Below are 27,501 nucleotides of genomic sequence, written 5' to 3'. Positions count from 1 at the left end.
TAGGGGAAAGAAGCACAAGAACACAAGAATGAAAGGGCCCTTCATAGCCAAGACAGCAGCCCTGGCTGTGTGATGGGGAGAGGACCGCTAAGCTCTCCTTCCTCACCTGTAGAGTAAGGAGGCTGGAGCTGCTGGCCCTCCCCGCTGGGAAGCCTGGCCTATCACTGATTCTCAGGGTGCCTTGTAAGCAGTGCTGATGGGACGGTTGGCAAAGCCAGATGTGCCACTGTGGTGGGGTCATATCCCAGATCTGGAAGCAGGTTCAGTTTTTGCCTTGCCTGGGCCCCAGGCTTGGACTGTCTGCCTCCCGAAGGATGGAGTTGTCCATCTGTTTCAAGTCTGTCTCTTTATCAAAGTCAAATGTAGTCATTTCATTTTCTTACACACAAGCAACAATCTTATTCTGAATTAAATGACTTATTCTTTTTCTCTTTTTTTTTTTTGAGACAGAGTCTTGCTTTGTTGCCCAGGTTGCCCAGGCTGGAGTGTAGTGGTGCAATGTTGGCTCACTGCAACCTCCACTTCCCGGGTTCAAGCAATTCTCCCAGCTTCAGCCTCCCAAGTAGCTGGGATTACAGGTGTCCACTACCACACTCAGCTAATTTTTTTTGTATTTTTAGTAGAGACGGGGTTTCACCATGTTGGCCAGGCTGGTCTCGAACTCCTGACCTCGGGTGATCTGCCCACCTCGGCTGCCCAAAGTGCTGGGATTACAGGCATGAGCTGCCGTGCCCGGCCAACTTATTCTTAATTAAGGAAAATCATCAAAAAGATAGTGCCAAATCACTCCACCTCTGCCCTCTAATGGCTATTTCAGAAGGAAGACACAATGTTTCTTCTATCTACTCTTTGCTCCACTGTACAGTTTAGAGCCTCTAGTCAGCTATGCATTATTAATTTGAATAACTTGTTTTTGGTCTTCTCTATCTCCTCAGTATGACTTACTACTTTACTCACAACTTACAAAAAGCTCACAAAAAGAAAATAGACATTAATTACACATTAACTAAATTTTAAGAGAATGTCAATGAATAAATTTTAGTTGCTTGAATGAATGTATATGTCTAGGAGCTTTATTATAACACTTCCTCAAGTCTAGGTCTCGTTTTAAATGGCTCCAAGACAAGATTGTTTCCACTTTTCAAGAGTAACAAGTTCTCTGGATGGAATTATTTAGGATAAGGTAGGCATCAACCTGATCCAAGAATTCCGCCCTAGGGAGAAGGTTTTATAAAAAACTCCAATATACTGAGAGACAATCAAACACTATGAGATTTGACACTGAAATATTAATGGTGGGTACATCTTGAAAAGATAAAGACGCAAAAAACATAACATAATTAAAATAAACTATTTTTTTCAAGTACATTTTAATAAGTGTAGGACACTTTTATTTTTAAAAGAATTGTGTTACTACTTCTTTTCAGTATGAAAAGTCCTAGGACTACCAAGTTTCATGTCATTTTTTCCTATATGAACTAATCTCAGCAAGATCCCCAAAGGTAAGGGCTGATTACCCAATGGCTTGTCGCTCCAGCAGCCTCTGGACTGGAATGGTTAGTTTCCCCAGAAAACGCTTGATGATGGGACGGCTCTTGGCAAATTTGTCTTTAATTTCAATTTCTAAGACATCAGTAAGAAGTGCAAAAAAGGAATATTTCTGAAAACACAAACAGATAACATGCTGGTTTAAAAGAAAGACAAATATGATACTATATCATTTTATTTGTATAGGAAATTGTATCTCTTAAATTCTAACAACATACAGAGTTCCACATAGCTAGAAATAGCTGCAGCTATTGTCAGTCCTTTATTCACTCAGAATCATTAGCATTCACCATGATTAAGAAGCAGCAGTCAAGGATCTGTATGACAAAAGAAGCCCTCTCAGTCAATCATGCAGCCCTTCCTAGTTTCACAGTTTTAGGAGATGTTATCAAATATTAAGTTATGCACAATGCAATTTTAGTACTCCCTACATTTATTGTATCTCAATTCTTTGATATTTAATATCTTGTTATAGAATGGTTTAGAATTAACTAGTATATTTGATTGACAATTTGAATTCCTAATCTCATGAAATTCTGAAGTTGCAAAACATAGTTTAAAATACTCCTCCACTTAGTGGTTAAAATAGGAACATCTGCAGAATACTGTGGTTTCCCTGATAAATGTTAAAACAATGTTTAAATGGAATTTTTCCTTAAGTTTAAAAGGCATACAGGGTCATTTCTTCTCGGACAGAAAAATAAAAGTATGGGGTTAAGATAGCTTTTGTTGTTTTCATTTTAAGAATGCCACTGGGGAAATTTGGATTGGACATTAATAAGGATATAAAATAAATATGAAGAGCTTTACTCACTTACAGAGACTTTTACATATATTATCTTCATTTTATCTTTACAACAATATAACTTTCTTTTTAAAGATGAGAATCTCAGGATAAGTAAATGATGGTGCCAGGAATCTAACCTAAATTATTTATTTCACTGCTTCCATGACAGTATCCATGCAACTATAGTGATGTGAATAGTGTTAGCCAACTTTCCACTTAGGTGCCTCTAGGTTTATCTAGTCATAATAATTAAGGTTTTCCAAAGGGCCAAGCAATTTGGCAGTCTGCTTAATGGAAAAAAGTACTTGCTTAGAATAAAAAAGCCGAGTTTAAGCCCCACTTCTGTCTCTGAATAGCTAGTCCTATAAACACTTTAAGCTTCAATTTCTTAATCACCAAAATGAAGACATAATAATCTCATCCTTCATGCCTCCCTTTCAGGCTTGCATTGGTGACTTGGTCAAAAACTTTGCAAATTTAAAATGTTAGGAAAACAGTTACTGCTTGTTTCATTATCATATCTATTATGTGCCTTCTAGAATCATATTAAGATATATTTTTATTTCTTCTAGGCTTTGAAATGCATTAGACTAAGTGGCAGGCCCTTAAGAGTTTTTTTTACCATGATGAGATCATCAGAAGTTTCTTCAACCAAGTGTAAGAATACAAGCAATATTCAATATCCAAAACCATAAGAACTGCCCAGGAGAAATGCCTTGCTGTGTTGGCAAGTCTCAGATAACCATATCTTTTCTGCAATTGGTTTTAGATCCTCTGATACACCTCTCTCCAATTAAATATTTCTACAACATTGTTAGAACATATTGTTGTCATTAAATATTTAGGGTATGATCTAATTAACTGTGTAACTCCTATGCCAGCCCAGAAACATTCTCACACTAGTTATGTAAATACATGCCTCAGATCTCTGAGAAATGGAGGGAGAGCTCAAGCTTTGCTCACTACATAAGAAGTGTCTGTTTGTTCATTCTTTGACTTTCCATAGTTCAAATGAGAAAACCCTTTGCTTGATTTCACTGATATGGTATACTAAGATGACTGGTAGCATACTGTAGCTGTGAGGAAGTCTAAAATACCATCAACACAATCTGGCTTCACTCAGGATGATGACTCCTTGAATGGCTCATCTAATTAACGAAACTCTAGAAATTCATAAAACATTTGCCAAAGCCCGTAGAGAGAGAAATTCCTTTAATTTGTACTAAATGTATGCTACAACAAAATATCAAAATTTTAAATAAAAACAAGATCAGTATTGATGATTTTTCCTCTTGCCTCAGGCCCCACTATGACTCTACAAGGCAATGTTACTGATCCTGTCCTTATTTTAAATTTTCATATTTTATTCATCATGATTTTTTTGCATTAATTGTGAGTTAAAAAAAACTGCATTAAGATCTTTATTTTAGCAATTGGGTTTTTTGGAGGCTCCTTAAATTGTTCCCCTGAAGTGACAGCTTCATTTGTCTTACCCTAGACCTGGCTCTACAGAGATGGGAATAGCTCATTCTCATTGTACCCCTTTCCCGACAGAACCCCTAGACACTTCATAAACGACCTGAGGATGCAAAAGTCCCGAGGAAAGAGAGAGACTGGGCTGACTTCCTCACCGTCAAGTAGGAGGCCCCCGAGGATCATCTTACCTCTCGGTGCCAAATTGGATTGGTGGTGTTACTGATGATAGTAGACCGTCTCTCCTGCCCATGGTGGGCACAGGTGGGGAAACTGCTCTTCTTTCCTGGCTGAATTGACATCTTAAGATAAGGGTCAGGATTGAAGAACATCCCTTTCTTTAGCCCAACTGCCCTAAGATCTTTAAAGAAAGAGGGAGAAGGAGGGAGGGACAAAGAGAAAGCAGGAGGGAGGGAGGAAAGAAAGGAGGAAGGGAGAGAACAAGGGACAGAAGAAGGAAGGATCCATATGTCCTGATTAGAACAAGTAGCTCAAAGACAATTATTCTTAAACACACAGGAAGCTCTAAACAGAAACGACTCTGTAACACAATAGCAGTTATTCACACTACGATTGCTTAGATAAGTGAAGACAAATGGGTTATGGTAGTAATTTCAGCAGAGGGGTCACCTAACAGGCGGCAAAAGTGAAGCCAAACCTTTAGCACCACGTCATATCCCTAAACTGACTTTTCCTGGGAACTCTTGATTCCAACATGTGCATCTTCACCACCTTTTTCCTAGGGCAATGTAATTCGGCAACCAGAATTTCAGGCAATGTCTTGAGAGAAATACTTAGTAAGCCGTTCACTGAAATACATGTTCCTTCATGAGAGAAAAATGAATCTTCTACATAGACATAGAACTAAGTTTAATTGGAGATGAAACATCAGAGCATATATTCATTTGTACCACATTTAAAATGTCATACATATTCCATAAATGTGATGAATGTTAGGGGAAATGTTTTCTGAAATGTAAGTGCTATCTGCTATTTTAAATAGCCAGTAAAGTAACTTAAAATTTGAAGAATGTCCTATAACTCACCTTAGATTCACAAATTGCTGTTTCACACTATATGCTGCTAAAAGCCCTAGCCAAAGTCCATTTAGTGAGGAGACTGTATGTTTTTCCATGATCAGGCTAAGAGACACAAACATGTCAGGAAATAAAGCTGGCTCCACGGAGTCTTCAACATTTCTGAGAATATCAGCTTGAATAAGATAGGCCTGGGAGCTAAGTCATCTTAGAAAATGCTGAAAGATTAATCTAGGGAGGTTCTGAACACTGTGGTTCAGAGAGAAATTCTGCATATGGCCCCAAACCTCCAAGGACCTTTGGATTACCCAGATCAGCTGGCAACCAGACCCTGGATAGTGACCCTAAATTATAGGAGGTCACCAGGGTCATCCCACACAAGCCCATCCCTGAAATACAAGGTCTTTCTTAAAAAAATTGAATTGGCCTGAAATTGCCCATAGAACCGTATTCTCGAAGGGGTGCTCCCAGGAGGTGGCTCACCAGTGGCCCACAAGAACTCATGGCCGAGGTACATGTGCTGAAAACACTCCAGAAATGTCTAATGACACATACCTGGCAGTGGAGGGGGAAAGTTTGATATATCTGCAAATATTTAAAAATTAAACTAAGAGCAATTTTTTTTTTTTTTTTGGATGGAGTCTCGCTGTGTCGCCAGGCTGGAGTGCAGTGGTGTGATCTTGGCTCACTGCAACCTCTGCCTCCTGGGTTCAGGCGATTCTCATACCTCAGCCTCCTGAGTAGCTGGGATTACAGGCACGTACCACCACACCCAGCGAATTTTTGTATTTTTAGTAAAGATGGGGTTTCACCATGTTGACCAGGATGGTCTTGATCTCCTGACCTCATGACCTGCCCACCTCGGCCTCCCAAAGTGCTGGGATTACAGGCGTGAGCCACTGCGCATTGAGAACGCTGCATGAAATATATAGCAAGATCTTTGATCTGAAAATCAGTAGGAGAAGGAAAAGATGGGTAAAGAACTAGATAGGCACTTCAGAGAGGCTGCCATAATCTCATTAGCCTTGCAGTCCCCATTCCTGACACTTCATAAACTATGTACTCATTATTAAATGCAGAATTTGCATCTTACTGTCAGTTTAATGATGCTACTTTCACATGGTTTTCTTCAGCAAGGAACAGCTTTGAGAAGAAAAGGCAATTGCCACATTCATTTTCTTGCCTTTCTTATGTTGCCCTTGAACCCAGACAGAAGAATGATATTCTTTATATATTAAATCTATGCCCAAAAAAGGGATTTCTTTGTAGTAAATGAAGAGTAACATAGAAATGAATGCCACAAGGTCTGACAGAGCTAAATCACTCACAAAAAATATTCCTTTGAACAAAAAGCATTCCACCAGATAATTAAGTCACTGTGATAAATAATATCACTGTTAGATAAGCCTGATACAAAATTTTTCCACAATGGGACACTGTACAAATAAATCTTCCTTAATAAATACAATAAACTACCAATTATTTTTAATCTGATTATTCAGTTCCCTTAATCCATCTCATTTCTGACCTTTTCTTTTTTGTCTTTTACATATGCTATTGCTCACAAATATCCACCCCATATAATAGGCCAAAGAAGGACTCAAAGTCACAAAGGTTTGACGTGTTAAATGTCCTAAGTAAAGCTTTATTTGAAGCACGTTTAAAATATTAATGAAAATACATTTTTAATTTTAGCCATAAAATTCAAGTATTTGTGCCCCTACCTATCCACAGATAATCAAGAGTGGAACATTTGTAGGCAGCCATTCTACAGTGCTTAAATGCTCTCAGATAAATATTATCATCCGCTATCAGTATGCTACAACCAGATTAATTTTTTAGAATTAACATTATAGAATTGGTTTCAGCTCCTAGTCATTTCTGTACACTGTCTGCAAATGTCTGGCTATATGGTAAGAAACAAAACAGATGTTAGGTAGCTAGCCTCCATGTGAACAGAGGTGCTATGTTGGAAGAAATGTGTAAGGAAGAAGCATTTGGCTGTGCCTCAAAGCTTACTTCCTACTTTTTAGGAAAATGCCCTAGGATTTTTAACTTGCAGATGGTCATTCTCACATAGTCAGTTAATAACATCCCATCTAGAGCCAAAACCAGTAAGTGTGTATCATGCTTAGAATGATATGGATCACCTAAAAGCATAGGGTAATAATTTTAAATTAAGAAACCCATGGTTTATATCAAAATACCATGCTGTATACCACAAAAAAACATTTTTTACCTGTCAATTAAAAAAACAAAAACAAGAAACCCATGGTGTGGTCATACTCTAAATTTTCTGAGCTATCGGGGTCGACAAATTGTTTCCTGCCTGTCACCAGGGATTTCAGTAGCTTCAGACCCTCAGTACTGTGAAGGTTTAAAGCACAGGTGTCCAGCCAAAATGTTTTTAGGAAACAGGCAGATAAGAGGGGTAGGGAGATAGTACCACAGGCAGTGGTTATTTTTAGTGCCCTTCTACAAACCTAGATATATTTTAAACCCTGATGGTTCCTAACAAAACATATTTATTGTCCAAATTTGAACCATAAGTCACTAGTTTACAGCTGCTGAGATTCACCAGAGAAGCAAAGCAAAAAAGCAAGCTCACATGGGGAAAGGAGAAACATGCAAAACCAAACACCGATACTCAGAAGGCCATGGGCCAGCAATGAACTGATGTGTACACTTTAGTCATACGTGGTAATTATTCATTGTGGAAGCGTCTTGTTTCAGGATCAGGTATTTTAACGCTCACTCTCACAACATGGTGTTTGTTTGTTTGTTTTTTGCAATCAAGAAAAGTGGATCTAATTTAAATTTTGGAAGTACTACAACTACAGAAAAATGAAAACAAAACATATTCCAGTGAAGGAGATCCATTAGACTTTATTTTCTATGTATTGTAGCACAGTTATCTGTTTTAAAACTCTATTTCAAATATGGATCTTCTTATTCTTGACTTTATGACTACCACTTTATTTTCTAAAATCAGTGCCCTTCAAACATTTTCCAACAGTGTCCTATGTATGAAATACATTTTACATTGCAACCTAGTACACACAAATATACGGATGTATATTATTGTATATGAAAATTTTCAGTTTGTATAAATTGATGCTTTACCCCAAAAAATTCCCTTTAGTGGTAAACTCTGACATTATTCTTTTTTTTTAATTACTGATTTTAACTAACTCAAACTTACAAACTGGAAATGAATCCTGTCTCATAACTTGAAAAGCAGTGCTTTACTTGTATGGTAAACATACAAGCAATTTGAACATTTTACTAGTCAGAAAACACGCCAAAAATAATAGGCTTATTCACTTTCCAATTTTCATGTGTATTCCTCCATAGATAAAGAAGTATATTGGCTTTTGTTTTCCAGTCTTCAAATTTTTCCTTTCTCTAGCTGAAGTAAGAATAAATTATTTTCAATAATCAAAGCTCCTCAGTGAGGTTAGCACATCTTACGTTACAGTTTTTCTTAAAGTAACGACACATAGTTATATAGACTGTCTATCGCCAGAAAACTTGGTAGAAGAAATAATTTCTGAATTTATATTAATGATTAATTTATCAGGTAAGAGATATACTTGAATTTTCAGAAGTATGACCCCCCAAAACTAGTTCATATATCATCATATCATATACGAAAGTCTATAGAAAGAAGTGACTATTCATACCTTCGAAACTGTACACTTTCAAACTGGATGCCACGTTTAAAGACATTCTTACCTGATAATGTAAAGCTAATGAGTTTTCGAGAATGCAGGTTTCCTGAAGCACCTCCCTCCATGCCTTCTGCCCCCATCTGAAAAGAAAAAACATGCGTCTGAAGTTTCAGAGGCATATGATGCCACTGGATCTGTCTAGGAAACCATGTATGTTCCCAAATGCAATGATTTTTGCATCAAACAGGTATTGTATCATGTGTCCTTTCATTTCCCAATCTTGGAACAGAGACACAAATGCTGATTCTTGGAGGAAAGACTAAAATTTAATCTTTACCACAAATAAAAAATATATAAGCTTCAAAATTCCCAACAACTATGAATCAAACTAATTTATGTCTTTTTTCCCTTTGATAAGAATATAGTTGATTTGTAGTAAATATATTACTATTACTATATTAAACATTCTCTTTAGTTAAAAACCAAATATCAAGTTCCTTCATATTTGTTAGGAAAACCTAGAATAAATGAAACAATTGATTTATATCAGACCTATCCATATATACAGAATTATCCTCTCTCGTTAAGTATTTCTGAAAATCCACATGGAGTCCTATCTCCCTTGTAGGCTTGTGTTCTACTGTGCTGCGGGTACATGGCACATGCTATTATAATTAGCAATAATAAGAATTTGCAGTGCTATTATACTGATAACCTTTTCCTGAAAGCTTTTGAGTAAATTATACCTCATAAGAAGCCAGTAATTTATAAACCACCTAGCAAATTTAGACCTTTCTCTCAAATTATGTACAATTAATGCACAATTTGTGGTACATTAGGAAGAAAAACCTTCATATTACTCTGCAAAAGAAGTCAACAATACTGTAAGAGACAGAATTGAAGGCAGAATATACCCAAATGTGGGAAATAGAACCACGTTTTAATTCTGAAGTTTAGATTAAATTCTTCTGACAAAGATTCTTTCCTTAAGCAAACTGTACTCAGGCTCTTTGGAGCCCTCTGCTCAACTAGGCAGTCCTCGGGCTTTTATCTCCATCCTTATAGAGTTTAGTTTTAGCAAAATCCCTGGTAAGTCAGTTTAGAGTCAATCCCCAACCTCAATATGTGATCACCCTTGATATCAGATCAAACTCCTCAACTCCCACCATCCTCCATGTGATATCTGATCACTCTGGCCCGCCATCAGCAAGAATTCTGTTAGGTCAGTTTAACAAGAATCCCCCTAAGCTCTTCGTAAATTTCCATCTGTCAATCCCTCCACTCCAACCCTGCTTCTTGGCTACTAACCCCCACTTTCCCTTGTTATATCTGGAATTGAGCCAATTCTATATTGAGTTCTCTTTTCCCCTAATGCAACAGTTTCTGATTTGAATTTGCTTTTACTACTTAACTACTGTCCAGGTCTGATTTTTTTTTTAAACTCTTTCTCCCCTTTATCTTTGCTGCACTCTCCACACTCCTATAAAAATCACACATCCCCAGGAGATAAAAGCCATCACCAATCCAAGCAAAGTTGAGAAATTCCATTCAAATTTTGAAAGTGTAAATTTCTACTGCCTCCACTGTAACTCCTATACCTTAGTCAAACTATTTTGCATGCCACTTAACTGCATCCTGATTGCTTCACATGTCTTCTGCAACACACCAGGGTCCATCCAGGTATCTGCATTTTCTTCCATCTATAGATCCAAGTCCTCAGTCATAGAGTTGGCTCTCAACAAACACGTGTGGTTTATTATATTGTATTGTACTCCTCTGACTCAGCATTTCCAGATTAACTAGGGCAGAGGCAGCAGTACACTGGCCAGAGAACTAACTGCTGTGGCCATCTCATCCTGCTTTCACCACACACTACGCTGGACTATGATTGAGACACACCCTCGGTAACCTGCCACTCCTTCTGTGCCTGGGCACAGGAAGATATCCTAGAAACCACAACCTCTCTGTAAATGGGCCACACGCCCCAGTAAGATGTGCCACCCCTCAAAACACATCTCTGTCGGCTATGGATACTTGTGCTAAATGAGTTTAATGAGGCTGAAACAATTCATAACCTGTCTTCATTTAAAACATATTTGAAAATTATAAGAAATTATGAGAAACGAAAGAAAATGTCCTCTAATTCTCATTTTTCAAATGTAATTCACCCTCTAGCAAAAGGCTTCCTGAAACAATTCTCAAAGATTTCACAGAAAAAGTGTCCTGAACAACAACTCTGGCAAAATGCTCATCTGAAATCATATCCAAATAATTCAATTTTTATCATTCATTACAATAAAGCCAGGAAAAACCAGGCATTACCATTAGATACAGGGACATTACAGATAATAAACACATCTGCACTCAATGTTTAGAGACTAGCTTTAAAATAAACTCACTCCATAGATTCATTCCAGGAAAATCCAGAAATAAGAACGTCAACCAAGTGCTGAAACAATACATGGTAGTGAGTAATGGCAGCCTTAATTTGTCCCTGAAGCTGAAAGATTTCCTGTTCCAAGTATCTGAGACACATATCACTGCGTATGCTGATGAATGACAATGACAACAAAATACAAATGACAGAGAGGTCCCTTCTTTTTATCTTCAATTCATTGCAATAGGATATGTGAGAAAAGAGATCACATGATTAGCATGACAGCTCATTTCCTTCCCTGTGGAAGGTCTATTCTTTGTATCTGGCCATGGTATAATTGTACTAAGTGGGATTTGTAAGTATCAAGGATGTTAGTCAGTCACATAACTAAACACATGTCATATACCTAGGTGACCATCATGCTATTATAGAAACATAGTCCTGACCCCTAAAATGAGGTGCCCATGAGGCACAGCCTTTCAATTTTGGACATAGACCAAAGTGTCTCAAGCTTGGTCAGAAATCGATTAACCACCCATTGCATTATTCAGTCTCTGAACCAAAATACACTATACTGATTGCCAGTGCTGTATCTGTGAAGCTTTTAAGATGCTCTGAAACCTGTTTGAAGCAAATTAATTATCTCCAAACTATCCACAGGCTTTGACAGAGTAATCTCAATGCAAAAATCAATGGAATAAGATCAGTGTTCAACAAACCATAAACTCCCACTGCCTTCAATGATATCTAAATACTGAAATTTCTTAAGTCTAAAAAAATCTAAATCCAGAAAATGCTTAATCATGTTTGGAAGCTGTTGTCTAATTTCAGACACAATGATTTTTTTAAAGATTTTATTAAAAACAGCCCCACTCTTCTAGTTTTGTAACTTTTCTTTTTTAGAATATTAACTAAAGTCTGTTCCAGTGCTTACTATGTGACATGGCAGACTTTGTAATCAACAATTGCTATTCTCTTTGTGACCTTCAAAGTCTTATATAGTAAATGTAGGCTTCTCTTTTATATTCTATACTATGTTTACTACAATGGAAACTCAAATATAATTCTAATGTGAGCAGAGTACTTAGATGTTGAGGATTTTGCACACACTATTCCCTCTGCCTGCAATGCTCTTCCCTCCCTCTTCACCTATAAAACTTCTATTCATTCTTCAGCTTGTCTCTCGGACACATCTTCAGGTAAGCCTTCCAGGAATTTCCTGATCAGGACAAATCCTACTACATAGAACATGCTCTCTTGCCCCATTTTGCTCCCTCTCATACAATTATCACTCAAATAAATGTAATATTTGATTGATGTCTCTCTCCTGCACCAGACCTATGAGATCAATGACGGCGTTTTTCGTCATTTCATCTGTAGTAGTGGCACAATGCTTAGTACTTAGCAGATATTTAATGAATATTTGTTTAAATGAATAGATGAGAGGGAAAGACTGCCTGATACAGAAGTACAAGCACTATCAGAGACAGCATAGGGTATGCCTGAACAATTTCAAAGTGCCATTTGCAAAGACTGCTTTCTGAATTTCAACCTGACTACTTGCCTATTTCCAAAAATGCAAGCATCTATAAATGTGTGTATACACATACACCCACACATACAATGTTGTAAAGATTCTATGTCATGGGAGTCAGTATTTTTTCTACGCTTTCATGACCTCATTTTTAGTAATGACTAATTAAAACTGAAGTAATTTACATATCTTGGACTCTAAGAATCTCCCCAAACCATCTGAGTCCAACCACCCATATACAGTGGAGCTGTGTATTGTGAGACTGTTAGATTCTAAAATAAAATTTAAAAAATCACAAAATTGCCATGTTGGAAATGGGCAGGCTTTCTTTCAAAAGTCCAACACGACAAGTTTCCTACAAAATAAATTAGATATCTGTTTCTTCAACTGAAGGCCTGACTTCTGAAGTCAACTTCTGAAGTTAAAGAAGTTGACTTCCACTGAGTGGCCACATTTTACCCAAAATATGAGCAGAATCTCTAGACACTAGATCCGAATTCAGCACTGAGAAGGAACCAGCACTAGGACCTTAAGGAAAACAGTGCATTTGTGACTCCCAATTTAGAGTCCCTTCCGAGCAACAGCTCCTTGAGTTGACTGGCAGGTAAATCACCCATAATTTAAATGGTTAAAATTCACATAAGATGAATGCCACTCTTTCCTACCAACTGGTCACCCAGACTAAGTTTAAACCTTCCAAAATGGGGCACTTGCTACTTTGCTTCATGAATGGGTTCCCTGGAGAGTCGACTCTACAAACGGCTGTTACAAATCAAATCCTATGTTTCCACTGATTTAAATTAGGGATTCAGGTGTGCCAACCTTGTAAGCTATTTCCTTTCCTATAACAGCGCCCACACTGTTATGTGTTTCCTTTTTCATTGTTCCTCATAACCCTGTCAGGGCCGCACAGGCAAAAATAGAAATCAAGTCCCAGCATGGATCTCACAAGGAAGCTGGCAGCGAGGGGCACTCACCATCACAGCTGGGTTCTTCACGGTGATGCAGGGGGTTGTGGCTCGCAGGGCTCCACTAATACCGTGGTAATATTTAAAACAGATTTTTATCTCCGCTGCAAAGCAATTGGAGAAAACAGTAATTTAAACAGTGAAACAAGTCATGTAGGAATCAGCTGTGGAAATCCACCATACCACCTTTCAGGGAATCCTACTCATGACTCTAAATGACCTCTTTTTTTCCACTCAGAGGCAACAGATTACATCAACTTCTGTTTGATTTTATATGCTTCTCCAAAACTTTGTTACCTCTCAAACATATCAGAAAAATGACGCACCAAAACAACATGCCAAAATAGAAATAGTGTAGCGATAAGAATGGGACTAGCTGGCATTTATTGAGGTGCTCCTTAATGTGCCACAGTGTTATGTCTCATGTTCATGTTGTTAGTGAACCCTCACAGAACCCTGGGAGGCAGAAATTCCTGTCCCCATATTACAGATGAGATGTTGAGGTTTGCTGTAGGTCAGACAGATAAGAAATGGCAGAGCCAGGACTCAAACCCAAGCTGTCTGATTCCAAAGCCTTCACTCATAACCTCTATCTACATTGACTGTAGCTCTCAATGGAAATAGAGGAAAAGCAGTCTAATAAAACATGGAAGTATACTGTAGTGGATTCTCTAGTGACAGGGTCTGGACATTTATATTATTTTAATTTTCCAAGTCATTTAAATACACCCAGTAGACAGGGATCAAATCTACGAACAACTGATGTCCATATCTCACAGCTTGTGGCAATCCACACATTTCATACATTTTTTTCTGATAATTCCACTTTGATAGAAAGTAAGACAAATGCCAATTATGGTTTTTGGAAAGTAACTACAATTCCAAAGCATGAAACCAAACTGTGTTAAAGACAAACCTACAGTCACTGGAATTTCTCTGTATACAAAGCGTCTGAGTCACTGAAGTGTCACTGTGAGATGCATTTCTCCCAAGGTGTCGTTCTAAATATGCAAGGATGCTGATGGGCAGGCCCTGGAGGGAGAATCCTAGGCTACGGGAGGGAGTTCCTCTCTCAAATGAGTCACCAGGACTATTAAAGTGGGGCTGCTCAATGTATTTCCCTAAGGAAGTTCATCTTCCACTGACTTTCCCGACTGCGCCAAATGGCCTCCTGCAGGGTCTTTGGTTTCCTTATTTTAAGAGAAAGATATAATAACTGAAGAAAAATCCTCTTCCAGGAATTCATATCATTACACTCTTCCTACCAATGACCAAATACTAAATCTCAAAAAAAAGTTGTCATGGGGTAAAAATATTGAGCCCTTCTATTATTTATGTTAATCACTACCCAATAATTCATAATTTAATAAGCATCATTCGCCAGAAGATTTTTCCTACGTACCTGTCACAGCACATGGCCAGGCAGCAATGTGCCAGACAGTGCAAGGGAATCAAGGAAATGTTCCTGGTCTAGCGGGTGTTCTGTAGTGTAGCTGCTGAGATGCCAATCACAGGCATGGCAAAATACAGAAGACACACACTAAAACGGAAGAGCATCAGGTCAAACAGCATAGAGAGTGTGGAGATTAGAGTCAGGACATGGTGGAGTCAGAAAGGTGTCATGGAAAAAACAGGTCTAATGGATGAACAAAATGGGGCTAGAGAGAGTTAAGGAGTGGCAAAAGCAGGGAGGCACAGATGAAGCATGCTGGGTTTGAGGAACGGCGAGATGAACTACGCAGGAATTCTAGCTTTACTATTACTTTGCCTCCCTGAGAACTCTTCTGCAAATGACTTTCCTGAACACTAACACAGATTATTGGTTATTTCTGAATTAGTAATAGCTGGACAGATCTCAGCAAACTTTACTCTCCCACTTGCTTTTTTCCAAGACCAATAGCATGCAGTCTGCAAGAACAAAGCTAAGTAGTGTGCACGAGGACTGTCAGAGCAGAATAAAGTGTGGTAACATGTATGGGGATTGAATTCTTTGGACATGAGCTCATTGGTATCACACTCTTCATGCTGGGGAAGCAAACATCCGTGGCTCTGTCTACAGGCAGCACCTCACAGATCAAATCAATGGTTAGCGAGTGAGCAGGCCATTTTTTCCACAGAGAGAAGTGCATTTTTATAAGCTACCTTCCCCTAAGTCCGTTTCAAGTTAGGATGCCATCTGCTTTTCCTAAGGTTTTAATAGTTGACTAGGTAACAGACAATGAGATAAAAAAAAAAGGTGACTGCTTTTTTTTTGGAGAATGATGATAATCATGCCAACTTTGCTAGCTGACCCATTTTGGGTGTTACTTTATTCCTTGCTATAACAAAAATCTCCAACCCAGATGACAAAGTAGAATCCCTGAAACTAAGATCAATGTATCTTGAATTGCACAAAAGCAGATTTTGTGGGCATGATCCAATCCCCCCCCCCCCAATGCTACAGAGCTGTGTGTCGCAGAAGCAAAAAGCTGAGGGGATTTCCACAGATCACCCATTACAAAACCACACACACAGGCTAGTCACTAGAGAGGAAAACAGTCCCGGACAGAATGAGGAGTGGTTTGCATAGGGATGGAAATTAGCTAGATCCTTCAGCAGGACATCAGTGAAGATTCCTGCCCCTCAAGATATCGGAATATTCCACTCTGAGTGGGAGTTTTCATCTTTAAATGTTATTTAATGTTTTAGAACGTCATATAAGATTTTTAAAAATGGTGTAACTAAGCAACATCCCCTCTGACAAAGGGGGAGAGCAGCATTTTGATTAACATATTTGAATATTTTGGTTATTGGAAGAGGTAATGGAAGAATACTCAGAAGGATGGAAAAGGGAAGCTGGTGCCCGGGGCATAGGCTTCTGTTGCAGCTACAATGTGTAACCTCTGACTGCAAGAGGAGCTTTTTTTTTTTTTTTTTTTTTTTTGTAAAAAGCTATTTCTGAGAAATATATACAAAGGCAGGTGGAAGTAAGCACAGGCACGATGACTGAGCATCCGATTAGGGAGGACCCCAGTGATCAACAGAGCCCAGCCCTCCTGTTCATAAGCAGGAGAGATGGAGGACATGGACCAAAGAGCAATGAATGAGTCCATCTATCCTAGCTGCTTTCCCCACAGCCTGATGTGGCAGGCAACATCTCCCCCTGCTGGCCTCAAATTATGAAAAAAATATATAAAATATATATATATAATATATATTTGTATAGAAATATATTTTAACATTTGCATATAGTTATATATATCCGAATATATAATATATGTGTTATATATATTATATATATATATATCTCCATTCTTTTGGGCTATAAAAAGAGTATTTTGAATACACTAATCAAAAGCATTTTGCCTCAGAGGGCAGTGAGCTAGGAAAAGGGAAAGGCATCCTGTATGAACCTGTAAGGACCTGATACCGGCTGAGCCAGGTCTAGCCTCAGGAGGAAGAGAGCAGAGGATGAGTGGCATCTCCTCTCTGAGGTCCCTTCTGGACAGCTGAAGCCAGTCATAGATCATGGCAATATAAGGGCCCCTTTTGATAATCTTCAGGATACGTTTGCTTATAGCATTGCTAAAATACAGATTTAGTACTCTGTATTTGAATGTTCTTAAAACAGAAAAGCCCCTTTATTTTCAAATTTTTGACTTACTAATTTTCATAAATACAAATGAAGACGTCCCTCAAGGCAGCAGCATGCCTGCTCTCATCTACCATGGGTTGGAGGGTGGTCATTTGTGAGACATCACTTTGGGCATATTCCAGGGCAAGGTGGGGAGGCAGAGGGGCTTTGAACAGTGTTTAGGAACTTAAACCTGTTCTCAAGTAAAGGGGTTTCTGTAACTGTGGAATTCTGACACTGCATTTTAAATCAACCATTCCACCACCTGTTTAAAAGAAGAATGCATTTCTGGATTTGTATATGAATAAAATATTTCCATATAGATAACTTGACACTGGTTGTAGTGGTTGCCTTCAGGGTGGGAAAACTGGCAACTAGACATGAAGCCGGAGAGATATTTACTTTCGATTTTTATACTTTTTAAACATTACACTCTTTCATATGTTACCTATTCAAAATTATGTTTTAGAAAAGCAATCTCAACTCAGCTGTATTAACCCTAGGCATTTATATAAGATTATATTTCAAGCCCTCTCTGAAAAAAGGTTCTACAAGCCACTCCCTGCAAGAAATGGTTTTGCCTCAGACTAGGATCTCATCCATCATCTTAAATAGCTACACGATTCACTCAGGCAGTAGTTAACAGCCTGTTCCTATTTAGAGAGTCTGGATTTTCCCCAAGTTTCTAGAAGTTGAATATTTTGAAGCATAAAGATGGATGGAATATAAATGTCCTTCTTCCTTTAATCATTTCTATTTTACTTAAATGGTAGAATAATCTAAAAAAATCAAGCTAATCGTAATTTATTCTAGAGCATGACTTTCACAATTGCTCTATGTGTTTTCATTAAACTATTAATATTATGATTCTTATTCACAGATTTACTCTTCATGCTTTTGAGGAAATTTACCCACATGCCAGTGACATGCTCACTTGTCAGTTATATGTCACTGGAATTTGTCTTCTCTTTAACAAGGGCCAGTGGAGCCTGAAATGGCCAGGCTTTCCTCTGCTAAAACTCAGAAAAACAAAAGGGACAATATCAATGCAGATGTGGCAGAAACCTAATAGGACTAGAGAACTAACTGGGCCTAAAATATAAAGTGTGAGGATGGGGGATGAAAAGCATTAAATCTCCATCCAAGGGGCAAAAAGACCTTTCTGATGTTGGTGGGAGGGGACTTAGGAATGGTGAAAATTACAGAAAAGGCTCTGATATTAAAAATAAGAGACCGAGGCCACCCCATCTACACCAAATAAAAAGGCACCCATGACACATCTATTTTGGCAAGGTACCAACCTGAGCACCACTCAGAGAAAAGACTCTCACTCACAGTTGTCAATTGCATACTGTTTCCTAATCCTATATACATTTCCCAGGGCTGGGATGGGTAAGTATGTAAAATCGCTATGTAATTTATACAAATATCAGTGTTTTGTCATATTCCTCAATGATCACATATCAATTCAGTACATAGCAATGTAGGATGAAGTTTAGTACTCTAAGCTCACTCATTGATACAAGATTTAGTGAGTACCTAGAATAAGACCCAGTACAAAGGTAGCACTCAATGAATATTTCAGGATAGATGAGGAGATAGATGGACGGATGGACAGAAGGAAGGAAGGAAGAACAAAAAGCAAATATGAATAAATGAATGACCGTAACCCATAAAAGACTGTATAGAATGAAACAGACCTTCTGGCCTGCCAATACAACTTTTGAAACCTCTTAAATTTTAAAACTCACAAATGCATACTGCACAGATGACCCATTCAGGTTCTGTGAGCCTGAGCTCTCTTGAATACTTGACTGTCTTATGACAAGTAAGTGCAGATGAAGCTGACCCTCCTCTTGAATGCTCTGAGGGTCATCTACCCACATTTATACTTGGTTTTGTCCTTCAAATCCATTCAGGTAAGCCCTATAATGAAATACATTTGGACTACCTGCCTCCTCTGGGGATTTATCCAGACAAACTAAAGCCATCTTAAATTCACAAATAGCCCACATAGTGCTCAAATCCAGATTTTCCCTGGAACTTTAATAGATCAATTTTCAGAGATTTTTAAACCTTTGTTTGGACTTCTGGTGAGTTAAAGATAAACAAATTTCCTTTCTGCAGATGAAAACAAACATTTTAAAATACTTTGCGTTTTCAGGATTGGAGGTGGAAAATATTTTAGAAACTATCTCATCTCTTCTCAATTTTTAAAAAAAGTTCCATGCAATCAGCTCCAGAGATTCAACCAACATTCCATTGTGAGTCCCTTTAAGAATGCTCTAGCCAGAATGGGTTTTAAAAATGACATCCAGCTGGGCACGGTGGCTCACGTCTGTAATCTCAGCACTTTGGGAGGCCGAGGTGGGTGGATCACTGGAGGTCAGGAGTTTGAAACCAGCCTGGCCAACATGGTGAAAACCTGTCTATACTAAAAATACAAAAATTACCCGGGCATGGTGATGCATGCCTGTAATCCCAGCTACTTGGGAGGCTGAGGCAGGAGAATCACTTGAACCTAGGAGGTGGAGGTTGCAGTGAGCCAAGACCACACCACTGCAGTCCAGCCTGGGAGACACAGCAAGACTCCGCCTCAAAAAAAAAAAAAATTGGCATCCCAAAGGCATAGACTATTTCTAGGCACTATAAATATAATTACGACTTCTTTTATATTGCAAGGATAGGGATCAGTGTTTTGGGGGGAGTGCTTCATTCTGATTAATGAAGAAAGACTTATTCAAAGGAGAATCTTCTGAAATTCCTATTCATTGTCCTGAACTTACACTACATTTCTCAGTCTTTAAAAAATGCATTATGAATATTTCCAGTTTTACAATTATGCTCCACAATACTCCCAATTTTACGTGAGAAGAATTAAGGTGGAAATGCTAAAATACGGAGAAAAAAAAAAACCCTTCTCTTTTCTTCATTCGCAACTCCTAGCTTCAATGTCAAGCCCATTTCTACTAAATACTAGGGTGAAATGTAGAGAAATCAGTCAAGACAGAGCTATTCAACTATAGCCTAATCAGCCAGGACATTATCAATCTCTAACACTTTGGGAGGGAGAAAGAAAATCAATCACAGCAAACGGGATACTCTGTAAATGGGCTTTTTCTCACATAATATTCCAAACCATAGCAGCATGTGGTACTGACTTCTTCCCAGGGGTTTCACATGAGCCTTATAATATCAATCTGCACACTCCAACAGGCAATAATTACCAGTAGCCTTCAGCATTTTGGAATGATTTTGCTAAAATCACTCCAAAGGAAGTGATTTTACCTTTTCCCCTGAAGTTCAGTTGGCAATATTTCTCAGCTAGATCAGCCTTTTAAACACCAGGATCCTTTCAAACGAGGAATCATATTGAAAGTAGAACCAGCTATTTCCCATTCCATTTTCCCACATTCTTTTATCACTTATTTCTTCATTACTTACAGAGTCGTGCCAGCTGGGGCAATGTTGGAACGTTACATAGACACAGGTCAGAAAAACAAATCATCCATAATTCCACCTGCCAGAAATCATCCTCATTCACACGTTGGCAAGTTTCCTTCCAAACTGTTTCCTATATGCTGTGCTATTAGTTAGGATTCTGCTGAATGTACCTACTTCCCCTTTCTGACCTTCCTTTCTCTCTGCTTTTTGTGAGCATTTTCCCTTAAAAACGACATTTCTTTTAAGGCTTAAGAGAGAATCCAGTCAGAAAATTGGAATATGAAAAGACATTCCTTATGGAGCAGAAGCAGGATTAGAAAAAGTTCTAGAGTGTTAATTTACTAGTAAGGATGGTGAAAGAAATTATTTCATGCCTTTAATGGCAATTCAAAGTAACAGACGTTAATCTTTTAAGATAACTGTGTATTAGAGAAGTTTGATATGCTTCAATAAAGATATGCTTGCAGCAGGTTTCCATTTAATCAAATCTTTAATGTTCACGTTTAGTAAGTACTATCTCTAAGTACTAGTACCCACACATTCTCTTTTATATTAAATCTTTTGCATATACTAATCTTAAGGCTCACTCAGAGCTCAACAACTCAGAAAAAGTTTAAAGAGCCCATTTTTTTCTACATTAAAGAAAAATGGCCAGGCGCAGTGGCTCACGCCTGTAATCCCAGCACTTTGGGAGGCTGAGGCGGGCGGATCACCTGAGGTCGGGAGTTCGAGACCAGCCTGACCAACATGGAGAAACCCTGTCTCTACAAAAATACAAAATTAGCTGGGCGTGGTGGTGCATGCCTGTAATCCCAGCTACTCTGGAGGCTGAGGGAGGAGAATTGCTTGAACCCGGGAGGCGGAGGTTGTGATGAGCCGAGATCGCGCCATTGCACTCCAGCCTGGGCAACAAGAGCTAAACTCCGTTTCAAAAAAGAAAGAAAGAAAGAAAGCAAAATAAATTCTATAAATGTAGAAGTTAACCTGGACCAACTAGTAAATCATTTATTCCTTCATTCTTCTATATATTCCACAAAAATGTACCGAGTATTTACTATTTTTTCAATAATATTGGTGGCAACTATAAATAACACCATCACCCAACATAAAAAGGGACAAGATATTTTGTGAACCAGGCACTATATATGAGCATTTGAATTTATAAATGACTATAACACTGAATTAATTAGGTAATAGTTGAGTTATCTGCAGCCAATGTCTGATTTTCTAGTAAGCTGACCTCAATGGCAGTGAGCCCATCTATTTCATCAACACTTTGAAAAGACTGGGGTCCAAACATGAAGTTATTCTGCTGCTGGCAAAAATTATAATGAGATATTTCAAAAGCAAGTCATGTTATTAAGTTAACTGAAATCTTGCCAATTATTCTTTCTGAAATTCATATGAATAAATATTAATTATAGATATAAAGGGTATATAAAAATGTGTAAAGTATTAAAGTAACCATATATAATTTATATACCATACATTCATAATATGTAAAATATAAAATATACTATATATACTTTTGTATATATACATGTATGTGTATGTACATGTAATATTTATTTGCATATATGTAAATGTGTATGTTTGTGTGTGTGTGTGTATATACATATACACACATGCACATATTATATAGTTGTCCCTTCATATCCATGGTGGATTCATTCTAAGACCCCCATGGGATACCAAAATTCATAGATGCTCAAGTTCCTTAAATAAAGTGTCAGAGTATATGCATATAACCTGTGTACATCCTCTCGTATACTTTAAATTATCTCTAGATAACTTATAATACCTAATATAAATGCTATGCAAATAATTGTTATACTATATTGTTTAGGGAATAATAAGAAAAAATGTCTGTACTTGTTCAGTATAGACACAATGACTTTTTTTTTTCCTGAATATTTTTGATCCACAGTTGGTTGAATCTGTAGGTGTGAAATCCACGGATATGGATGGCTAACTGTATATTTAAACACATACAGTTTTTTCAAAATATGTGAACATTCTTCACTGGGCATTTTCTAAAACAATATATTTTCCATCATGGCATAAATATGTAAATCCAAAGCAAAGAATTTCAAAATAACATTCAAAAAGACTCCATAGAATTCTGCATACTTATGCAATGTTCAATAATAAGTTTATATTTCACACTCAGTTACTTACGTTCCATGAAATAGGGCCCAGGCTCAATTCTCCATACAATTTGCCCTTTTTGTGTTCCAGTCACACCCCTGTTCTTAGAATCCCAGAAGTTGGCTGGAGAATTCTCATCTGGAAAAACCAAAGAAACACTTTTCAGCTTATTTATAACCTGTCTCTCCTTAGCAGGAAGATTAACATAAGTTATAAAATAAATGGAAAAAAATGAGAAAATATAATGTACATTATTTTTAATGACTACCTCCCAGCAGAGTACTACCCGAGTTTCTATGCTTGCATTTATGTGGGAGAAAGGGGGCTGGGTGGAAAGAAGATGGCATCTCTGGGCTTGGCCAAGGTGGTCAATGTTGCCAAAAGACAAAACTGCAAAGAACAAAGGGTACAACTGCTACAACTTTAGCTATGAGCTGATTTATAACAAAGGGGTTGGGTGTGCTCCCATTTGTAAAACCCTTTTATAAAAAGGAAAGGAAGAGCAGATCTAGGAGAATATAACAGAATTCAAGATGGGATGAACAAAAGGGACGTTAAGCTACGAAAGTGAGTCAAGATACAGCACAGCTTTGCCAGGAACAGTGTTTAGGGAACACAAACCAAGTTCATCACATCTGTCAGGACAGTCCTTTGCAAAAGGCCAAAGGCATAGACCTTGAGACAAGATAAGAAAAAAAAAAAGAGTCTCTATAGGCTTTTATGTTGAAGAAGAATAGAAAGAACAGTGATCCCCCAAACAGGCCTGAAAGCAGCATTTTCCAAGCTTTCTGACCTCATGGCACAAAGAAAATGGTAATATCTGTATGGCACACTAGATTTAACAGAGGCCATGCTTACAATTTAACATGACAGGCAGGGACGCTCTGGCTTCCTCAGGCTCTGCCCCCAGCACCCTGAGGACTGGGGATTCATATTCTGTAATTTGCTCACATTACACTAGTTTGAAGCTCTGTCTTAGCGGCCCAGAATAGGAAATGAAACTAGAAAACAAGAAAAGGAGACAATTTGGAGTTTTATAGGCGCATTAAAAAGTATATAGTGATCCTGGCTCTTAATGCCAGATGTACCTCATTTGTTTCCCCAAATCCCTTTCCAAGGAGGAAGGATTAAGGTTGCACTTTACTTTAACTGAGAGTTGGAATAAAGCAGATGGGGTGAAGTAAGAGCTACACTAAAAATGGAAAGATGGAGAAAAGATCCCAAGCCCAAAGGAATAGTCCTGAGGAGAAAAACCTCTCTTCTTTTAAGCATGAAAGAAACAGAAAATGGGTCAATGCAAGGGAACAGAGGGATTTCTGTCTTTTCTGCGGCTGCCCTACTAGTTTCATCATATTGAAAAACCAAAGAACTTTGGGAGGGATGGTCCTTTCATGTATTTGCATTGAGCACATTATAAGTCAAAGGTTCTTTATTGTGAAAGGCCAAGAAGCAGCCACTGTTCTTTATAAGAATGGAAAGACATAACCCATTCATGGCATCACATCCTCTCCTAGACAAACAATGTGGGCAAACACCTCCATTTCTTCACAGAAATATAACCAAGATGCTGATACTTAGATGGTACTCAGGCAATCACTTAAAAATCACTGGATTTGAAAGGTATCACATGGCACCTCAGGGCAGACCCTGCTTGCTGCATAACCATTGAGCTTCTACCTTGCCAACTGAACCCCAATTTTGTTCAAGGCAACAATATACCCTGTTAAAAATACCTCTCCAAAATCCCATCCAGCTAATGGTGATATGTGGCCTGGTTCTGCCCAGTAAGATGTAAGTGGAAGTCTACTAGGTGGAACCTTATGGAAAACTGTAATTTTCCTAATAAGAAAAGAACAAACTCAACATCCTTTTGCTCTTCCCTGTCCCCTCTTTTTGGAGTAAAGCCACATTGCTAAGACGGCAGAGCAAGAAGCAAGAAGCAATCAGGATGATCCATTGAGCCCTGACCCACCTGCCTTCAGGCTTCTTGCTACCTGGGGAAAAAAAAAAATCTATTTGGTTAAGCCACTGTGGTTGTGTTTCTGTTACCTGCAGCTGTACACAATTCTTAACATATACCCATCCTAAAAACCACTCAGTGATTCAGACTCATCATTTCTGACTTGACCTGGAATCCTCAATTTGGCATCACTGCTCCAGGTTAGACGACAAGGGTATTTGCTTCACCTTCTGAAAGATACTTTAATTAGCAGAGCTGCTTGGATGCTGGGAGAAGAACTCTCCTATTTTCACAAATAAATTTACTTATTAGCTACTGGTCACTTGGAAGGCATAGAAGGCTGGACTCCAAAAGAAAGAGAACACACACATAGGAGATAGAGGGTGTCTACCTATTCACAAAGCTTTTTAAAAAAGTAGTTATGTACATGGGAAACTTCCTAAAAACGTTGTTGTAATGGTTTCCTTCCTCTTGAGGCCTCAGAAAAGATGAGGCAGTATCAAATCTGGTTTTAAGCAGCAAGTACTAGAATCAAGAAGATAAAAAGCAACTGTAAAAAACTTGTACCTGTTAATGTGACCTCACTGTAAAAGTGTATGCATATTTGGTATTACTAAACTTTTTCTCCCCAGGCAATCAATTAAGCCAATAAATTAATCCAAACGCATTTCTGACATAACAATTTTGGGAACATGGACCACTGAGGGTCAAAAATGAGAATGGATGGGTAGGAATGGGATGAGGATAGATGGGTAGGAATGGGATGAGGATGGATGGGTAGGAATGGGATGAGGATGGATGGGTAGGAATGGGATGAGGATGGATGGGTAGGAATGGGATGAGGATGGATGGGTAGGAATGGGATGAGGATGGATGGGTAGGAATGGGATGAGGATGGATGGGTAGGAATGGGATGAGGATGGATGGGTAGGAATGGGATGAGGGTGGATGGGTAGGAATGGGATGAGAATGGATGGGTAGGAATGGGATGAGAATGGATGGGTAGGAATGGGATGAGGATGGATGGGTAGGAATGGGATGGGGTAGGAATGGGATGAGGATGGATGGGTAGGAATGGGATGAGGATGAGGCCTGAGCCCTGGACACAGGAGATCCTGAGGCTCCTTTACATGATCCCTAGAAGGGGGCTTGGACAGAGAACTGGTGTCAGCATCTCTTATTCTAAGAGGGTCACTAATATCACTTCCTTTGCTAGTTAGGTTCATCTCCAGGTATAAATATTGTACTACTTGGATACCCTTGCTTAGTCTCAGAAGTAGGAAATAAGGGAGAATAAGTAATGTGTGCTTTCTTCCCAGACCCTTTACCATGAAACAAGCCTAGAATTAAGTGTTCAATTCACCCACCAGCTCTTGTAGGTTGGGATAAACTCTATATCTCTGTATCTCTGACTTAGTTCCCCTGGTTAGTTCATAGGCCATGTAGAAAATTCCATTTCCAGCCGGGCACAGTGGCTCACACCTGTAATCCTAGCACTTTTGGAGGCCGAGGCAGGTGGATCACGAGGTCAGGAATTCGAGACCAGCCTGGCCAACATGGTGAAACCCCGTCTCTACTGAAAATACAGAAAACAAAAAAATTAGCTGGGCGTGGTGACAGGCGCCTGTGATACCAGCTACTCGGGAGGCTGAGGCAGGTGAATTGCTTGAATCTGGGAGGCGGAGTTTGCAGTGAGCCGAGATCACGCCACTGCACTCTAGCCTGGGAGACGGAGTCTCGTTCTGTCACCCAGGCTGGAGTATAGTGGCGTTATCTAAGCTCACTGCAACCTCTGCCTCCTAGGTTCAAGCGATTCTCCTGCCTCAGCCTCCCAAGCAGCTGGGATTACAGGCGCCTGCTACCATACCCAGCTAATTTTTTTGTTTTTCATATTTTCAGTAGAGACGGGGTTTCACCATGTTGGCCAGGCTGGTCTCGAATTCCTGACCTCATGATCCACCTGCCTTGGCCTCCCAAAGTGCTGGGATCACAGGTGTAAGCCACCACGCCTGGCTAATTTTTGTATTTTTCAAAATACAAAATACAAAATAGAGATGGGGTTTCACCATGTTGGCCAGGCTGGTCTCGAACTCCTGACCTCAGGTGATCTGCCCGCCTCAACCTCCAAAACTGCTGGGATTACAGGCATGAGCCACCACACCTGGCCTGGTGAAATCTGTGACATTTAAAGAAATAAAAGTTAGCCCTTTGAAGCCAAATGGCTAAATTGTACCATGAGTATTCAGGTTCACATGGAACACAAATGTTCCATATATGACAAAAAATGGGTCAGAAGCAGAATGAGCTGACCCTGAGCAGAAGCTGGATGGGCCTGTCTTGATTACAGAAAACAAGTTCAAATGCCATGGCCAGTGACCATCCTTTGGCCTTCATAAGGAAGGAAAGCTGCTGCATTATTCCTTGCCAACCATGGGGCTTGTCAAGTAAGAGACACTCAAGTTAATATTCTGGTTATTCTAGAGGGAAATTTTTCTTTGATGAGATCATATTCTTGATAACTCATTATCCTTGACAGATACAAACACTTCCACCACTGAGTGGCAACAACCCTTAATTGCAAATATGAATCCTGAGAAAGGAACAAGTTTAGGGACACAAGAGTTCACATTACTGTGAAATGGCTACTACAATCTCTACAACTGCTACTGCTCCTACTGTGGCTAGCAGAGCTATGGCCAGCCTTGGCACATCATACTAAGAAATGCCTAGAATGACTAATTCCTTTCCTTTGTTCCAAGAAGATCGATTTTAATTGGACCTTTAGGTTAAATTTTTTGTTCACACCTTTGTTTAGGTTGCAGTCAATTTTGGTCTAGCCTGAGAATCATTTTAGAGTGGTAGCATTTTCTCTGCTCAGATCTATTGTTCATGGATTTTTTTGTATAGGCCAACGTATTTTTTTTCCTATATTCAATGAACT

General features: G+C 38.8%; 1 protein-coding gene across 4 annotated transcripts in view; it reads right to left on the bottom strand.

Annotated features, from left to right (window-relative positions):
• The window catches only part of HECW2 (HECT, C2 and WW domain containing E3 ubiquitin protein ligase 2), a 402,919-nt gene that overhangs the window by 131,632 nt on the left and 243,786 nt on the right, over positions 1-27,501 (bottom strand). For all 4 annotated transcript variants that reach the window (XM_058440001.1, XM_032755095.2, XM_032755096.2 and 1 more), the window contains exons 3-7: positions 22,631-22,738; positions 13,405-13,499; positions 8,581-8,656; positions 4,000-4,169; positions 1,518-1,660 (exon numbers count right to left, since the gene is read on the bottom strand). In XM_058440001.1, the coding sequence (XP_058295984.1) occupies positions 1,518-1,660; positions 4,000-4,169; positions 8,581-8,656; positions 13,405-13,499; positions 22,631-22,738 (592 nt within the window). The remainder of the gene's footprint in view (positions 1-1,517; positions 1,661-3,999; positions 4,170-8,580; positions 8,657-13,404; positions 13,500-22,630; positions 22,739-27,501) is intronic.

This window comes from Hylobates moloch, unplaced genomic scaffold (assembly GCF_009828535.3).
Source record: "Hylobates moloch isolate HMO894 unplaced genomic scaffold, HMol_V3 SCAFFOLD_1, whole genome shotgun sequence".
Classification (NCBI taxonomy): domain Eukaryota; kingdom Metazoa; phylum Chordata; class Mammalia; order Primates; family Hylobatidae; genus Hylobates; species Hylobates moloch.
This window is presented reverse-complemented; position numbering and strand designations above follow the sequence as displayed.